This window comes from Pinus tabuliformis, chromosome 6 (assembly GCF_031772625.1).
Source record: "Pinus tabuliformis cultivar Carrire ecotype Pingquan chromosome 6, CPIR1, whole genome shotgun sequence".
NCBI lineage: Eukaryota > Viridiplantae > Streptophyta > Pinopsida > Pinales > Pinaceae > Pinus > Pinus tabuliformis.
Window position 1 is genome coordinate 75,240,049 of NC_142292.1, and position 6,470 is coordinate 75,246,518.

The 6,470-nt window shown below is 34.5% G+C and overlaps 1 protein-coding gene across 5 annotated transcripts; it reads right to left on the reverse strand.

The window, feature by feature from the left end:
- Positions 1-1,773: 1,773 nt before the first annotated feature.
- On the reverse strand, positions 1,774-6,068 carry LOC149257326 (uncharacterized). Of its 5 annotated transcripts, none has more exons than XM_089414007.1 (3): positions 5,624-6,068; positions 5,215-5,282; positions 1,774-3,500 (listed from the first exon to the last, which is right to left on the reverse strand). In XM_089414007.1, exon 3 carries the CDS (start codon positions 3,449-3,451, stop codon positions 2,030-2,032), a length of 1,422 nt encoding a protein of 473 aa, XP_089270133.1. In that variant the 5' UTR covers positions 3,452-3,500; positions 5,215-5,282; positions 5,624-6,068; the 3' UTR covers positions 1,774-2,029. The 5 variants fall into 5 exon arrangements, with proteins under 5 accessions (XP_089270133.1, XP_089270135.1, XP_089270131.1 ...); XM_089414009.1 differs by having other exon boundaries at positions 5,592-6,068; XM_089414005.1 differs by having other exon boundaries at positions 5,588-6,068.
- Between the last annotated feature and the right edge of the window lie 402 nt (positions 6,069-6,470).

Below are 6,470 nucleotides of genomic sequence, written 5' to 3' on the forward strand. Positions count from 1 at the left end.
CATTTGTAAGCAGTAAATGTGCTCAACTTTATCTAAATCATTAATAGCAAAGCAAATGATTCTGAATTTTCATTCATACAATTTCGTATTCCTTGTAAGTTTTTCTAGTTTTCATTCACTGTGTTTTCTTCATATTCTTAAGTTTTATAAAGATAACCAGGTAAGAGTAGTTGCGTCTCAATTGCTCTTATAAGCTTTCTGAAGTGATCTAGTGATCATCTTTAAAGAGAGTGAATTATAAGAAACTGTTTGTTTAAGTAATTCCCTATAAATCATAAAATCATCAGTATCTTTGTAATCTTAGGCATATTTTGTCAAACTTTCTGAACATTGTTTAAAGATTTTCTTACTTATGGTTATTTAATTTTCTATTTGAAAACTGTAATAGTCATATCATCTTTCTATTTCTGCTCATCATCAGACAAGCTAAATCAGTGTGTGGATTTTAATAGCAGCCCTTTGTTTAAATATTAGTATTATTCAAAAAAGTTAGGCGTCAGTATTTTAAATCTGTCTCATACATTGATCTTTTTCCCCTCATAGAAAAAGGATACTCGTTAAGGGGGAGTGTTAGAATTATTAACTCATATTTGTCATATGTGTGATTGTTACTATTATTGGTCATCGTGAGATATAGTTTATCTTTACATAGGTTTGTTTCTATATTTTAGGATGTTGTTATATTTAGTTGGAAATGACTAGTTGATTTTTTGTTTTTTGTTTGGTGTGAAGTTGAAATGTTCTCTCCACTAATTGTTAATTTGCTAAGATAGTGTATTTATGGTAAGCCCAAATTTGATATATTTATATGTACTATTACATGGATTTAACAAAGTGTTTATGAGCTTTTTTGGTGTGTGAAATAATGTCTACTCTCCCATTTCTTTATCAAAGTCATAGCTCTATTTTAAATTTTAATCTATCATGATTTAAAAAAAATATATCATTTATAAAAATAATTAATAATTCCAAAATTAAAATGAAACTACATCAATATCAAAATTTGTCCACATTTAATGTGGTATTTATAATTTCATTGTTTGAATTTATATTTAACATAATATTAAAATTTGTTTAGTTTTTTAATTTTATTTCATCAATTTTACCTTTTATTAATAAAAATAAAACATTTTAAAGTTAATATATAAAATAATAATAATAGAAATAAAAAATAAATAAAATTACTTATTTTAAATTTTATTATAAAAAAATTATTTATTTATTTTTAATCAATAAAAAATTAATAGTCTTAACGGTTAATTCAATTGGTCGTTGCTAATTGCCTTGCCCATTGGGAGGTCACAAGGTCAATTCTCCTCAACTCTCTTGGGGTTAGGCCTTACTAATTTGGTAGGTCGGATTTAATTCCCTTTAAGACTAATCTGCCCAGATTTTCCAGTGGATAGAGTGGCCATACAGTTTCCATGAACCACCATAAAAAATTAACAAAAAATATTATTATCATTAAAAATTATGTTTTGATTAAAATAAATTCCTACATTAAACTCTGAAACTACATTAAACATTAAAAATAATTCCTACATTAAGCTCTGAAACTAAAAGCTCTCACTGTAGCAAATAAATTTCACTATATATTTCAAAAATAAAAAATAAAAACATATTATAATTATAAATCCCAACAACTCAATTTATCCTAACAAACAACGTAATAACATAAAATTAACATTTTTAAAGCCAACAAATAACATAATAACAGAACATTCACATTTTTAAAACCAACCAAATCATCATTTTTAAAGCCAACAAACAACATAACAACAGAACATTCACATTTTTAAAAGCCAACAAAATCATCATATGCACATGCACGACAAAGTCATGCAATCCAGACGGAAAGTGAAACTAAAAACCACAAGTCAGTCATCACTTCCAGAGTGAAACTAAAAACCATAATTCATCACCTCCACTCTTCTCCAAACTATGTGTGTGCAGTCCATGAACAAGATAATTGATCTTCTCCACTCACTCCAAACTCTCACTCCAAGCTATGGAGGAGTTGTTCCTGTGATCACTTGAAATTTTCATATTTGGCATTCAAAACCTTGGTAATCTCCTCGCACAAAACTTGCCAATCTTCACTTTGTTGTCTATTACTGTCAGGATGATATGCTACTATTGCTTTCTTCAGAGCAGCCTTCACGTTTTCTGGGCTTCCCAATCGAAGCAGCACCTGTTTGGTCACATCTGGATGAGGGCATTTTTCATATATATATTTCAGGAATGACTCTGCGCTTTTGGCCCCCTCCGACTTGACAGCGCTTATCTTTTCTTTCATTCTTTCTGCACTGCCCTTGCGGTTTTCTGCGTGTTCTCTGGTCTCCTGCTCAACTACTCCCTCTTGGTGTTTTTTGACTGCTTCAGAAGAATATATGTACCACTCAGAACTTGCAATCCGTGCAGACATGATCGCAAGTGCAATCTTGACGCTTTGAAAGAGGTAGGGATGGGCTTTCTTCTCCATTTTCAGAACAGAGGAATATGATTTACCAATCCTGCTCAATGCAATGGCCTCGTTCTCCAAATGCTTTTCTTCTGTAACACGAAGGGAAACCTTGAAACAGTCTATGGCTTCCCAGATTATGTCCATATCGCCACACATTGCCTTCTCCAGCAGCTCTTCTCCTTGAATGCGCGCCTGGATTGCTTCACACAGTGTTTGGTAATTGAAAACCTCAATTTTCAAATCTGCTACTTGTTTCACCACTTCCTTACACATGGAAGCAGCACCCACAAGGGTTTCAGCTCGTTCAAGAGGTCCATAACAGTCACGCATTGCGTTCAAACATTTCTTGTAACCTTCCTGGTCAGATAATTCTGTACTCGTCAGGGATTCAGCGCCCCGTCGAAATATGAAGTCTGCGTGGATTTTATAAAGCATAGCGCCCATTCTTCTCCTCCCTGCCCACTCTGTTTTAGAGCTTCCCACGGTCTCGCAGAGAACTCTGAGGACGGGCTCAAAACTTGTGGAGTGATCACTGGAAAGCTGATCAGAAGACCACTGAACGATTTTGGAAATTGTGTCTTCAATCTGAGTTAACCACTGCTGTTCTTTCATTGCCAGGCTTCCATAATCTAAAGCCTTGAAATAAAACTCGAGGCATCTGGCCATCCCGGATTTTGCAGCAGATAATGCAGAACCTGGTCCTTGTTTCTGTTTCCCTGCAGTTTCTTCTTGATGAAATATCCATTCGGTTTTTCCCCACAACCAATTTAAGGCGCCCAAGTTTTTATAACATGAAGCTTTGTCATGCTCAGTGCCACTGTCACCAAGGGCTTTTTCATAGAATTCGTGAGCTTTCTGTAGCTTGTGGCGTGCCACACAAGACCCAAGGTTGCCTTTTGATACATCAATGTATAGCTTGTTTCCTTTCTGTCTCAGAAGCTCGCACGATGATCTTGATTCGGTGATGTTCAATGTAGAAGGATTCATTTTCTCTGCACCTCTGAAGTGAACTGAATTCACTCTTAATTTAATTGATCTGTCAAGCCGAAAACAGCATATCAGTTGAAAACACATAAAGCTATTTCAGGATTGGAGAAAGAGGAATTACATGGAGATCAAGAACAACTGTAGGACTCAGGTTGGATCCTTTCTCAGCCTTTTCTAGCTTATCTAAAAACCACAAAAACATTGGCGTATGAAAATTCTCTTGTCTGCAGGATAATGTATCCTTGATTTGAATGCTAAAACCTATAAAGATATATAAACTCTCTTGTCTGCAGGATAATGTATACTTGATTTGAATGCTAAAACCTATCTATATATATATACTCAATTTATTTATATTTTAATATTTTAAGAGGGTACAAATGTTAATCTGTGCAGTCCGATTATAGCAAAGGAGACAAACCCTGTGGATACAAAATTTGACAACTTCCAAAACAGAGCAATTGTTGTGGGTCTTAAAATTTTGGTGTTTCAGCCCTGTGGACAAAATTTAGTCGAGCCCCTTGATCCTGTTCGAGACCTTCTAGCAGAAGCACTTGAGTCAGTATTTAGTTCCTGGATTGAGAAGAATTATGGTAGTTGTCTCGGAAATGGACAAGCCAATCTCTATGCAACCAATTAATCTTATAAAGGTTGTAAAAGTAGGGCTCTCATTGCCAATCGGCCACAGAGAGTTGATGCAACCCAATTGGACATTTTCATTCTCAGGCTGAAGCAAAATGATCCGGGGCAACCATAAATAATGAAATTAATGAAATCCACTATCTGAAAAATCAAGGAGGATGTCAATAAGATGAAATGCAGGCTTGTGACAAGAAACAGCGGACCTAAAGTAACACCTCAAGCAAATGTCTAGCAGTTTCAGTGAAGCAGCAAGCACAAGTTCATAGCCAACAGTCAAATGCCTGGACTTAAATGAGAATCCCCAGAAAGGTGGCATGTTTATTGGTATCAAAGGTTATATTATCAACCAGTGGTTTATGTTTTTTAAATGTAGTGTTTTGATGAGGCAATTCTGTAAGGTTTATACCTACAGAAACTCCAATTTTGTTGATCAATAGCAATGTTCCTTAGGGTTATTTTGCATACTCCTGGATATGAGAAGCAGCATAGAAATTTTGAAACAAATGCTATACACTACCTAATATATTTGTCACTACTAGATAAGGATTTATAATATAAATTCTCTTTCCGATTACCAATAATTTTTTTATTATCAAAACTTATATATCCTTAAAAATATACACCCTTAAAAATGGAACTTCTGTTAAATCTTAAAAGTGCCCTGTTTTCCATCGGAACCCTCAAATCTGCAATATATCCAATAAAATCCCTATCACTTTAACGTTTCAGATTTGTGAAAGCTTCTTGAAGTTGCATCCCTAAGGCTGACGGTTTGTAACCCCAAATTTAAATTTTGACTTTGATATGAAATGAGAATTGTAAACAAAGCGGGTGTTCCTCATGAGACTCCCACAGTCAAACAATTCCAGCAGGTTGGCAGTAAGAATAGGAGGAAGTCCTTCCAGCACAACGCTAAAGTTCACAGACTCAGTGCGTTACAAACCTAAGGATGAAGACAAATCGTCGACCTGGATTTTCAGTCACTCAGTATCTCGCCCAGATGAAGACAGAAAAACAGCGAAGGGTCTATTTTAATACAAACCCTGAAATAATAATTTCTCTTCAAAGAAAGAGTGTACTCATATTCTATGCTGGGGATGCAGAGACTTCAGAAAACGTACGAAAATTCTGAGATTCAGGTTGGATAACCACCGACTGGTTCTGGAGACAGCACTTTCTGGCTCTAATCCTGAAAATTTATCAAATCATTTACATATTTTCACTAGACATACAAATAATCTGTTTCAAAAATCTATGTTTAAACTATAATCTAAAGCACTGTTAAGTGATTAGTTCAAACATACGACTTGACTGAAATGCTAATCCATATTCTTTTATATAGAGGACTCTGGGCCAACTCCTTTTATTAAACACTGTTACACCCTTAATCTGTGTTAGGCTTTTCGACTTAATGTATGTAATGAAATATGCTGATAAGCATGAGCTGTACTTAAAACAATGGCAATTGAATGAATATAAGTCACAAATACCAACCTACATAAAAAGGAAAAAGGCCGTGCAGAGACATGCCTTTTGATTTTGTGAAGTTAAAATGCAGAGTAAATTAAATGCCAGCTCTCAAATCTCTCTGGTGACCCTGGTGCATCTGTAATCCATATCATAGCTGGACATCGATGCTGAGATGAAGAGGCAGCAGGCCGGAAGGAGGGAAGACATTGTTGGGTTATGAAAGGCAATGAATAACCAGGGTATTTGAACTGTGCAATGACCAGAGACAACCTTAGGCTTCAGGAGGAGATTCTTTCCTGCGAAGCAACCTTAGATTTTGTAAATCTTAGTCGTGAAGCAAACTCAGGTTCCAGGAATTGTCGCTGGTGCGGATCTTTTCACTTTATGTTTCATCATGTACATCAACGTCTCCTCTCTTTGGTACTCTAATTATTCTTTCATCCATTATTATTTACCGACAATCTCTCTTCCAGTCAGCCGTTCTAAGTTTAGGCATGGAATTTTGATGGGCAATTTCTTTTCTAGTCAGCCGTTTTGGAATTTGATGGAATGTGAAGACAGTGGAGAGGTGTGAATACCGTCAAATAAATCCCAAACTTGATAAATATATTTTTTGTTTGTTTCATCCTGTTTTTTATATGATAAGAAAATCTATTACAAATATTACTATTCACAAATACAATCTGACTCATTGCCATTATGCGAAAAAAAAACCTTACCACCTGAAATTACCCTACTATATTACTCCTTAATCAAATAAATATATAAAAATATTTTATTTATAAGTAAATATTAATTATTAAAAAGTAAATTAATGATTAACTCATTATCATTTATTTTAATGAATAAATACTAATTAACATTTTTATATAAATTAAATATGATTGGTAAATTTCCTCATACCCTT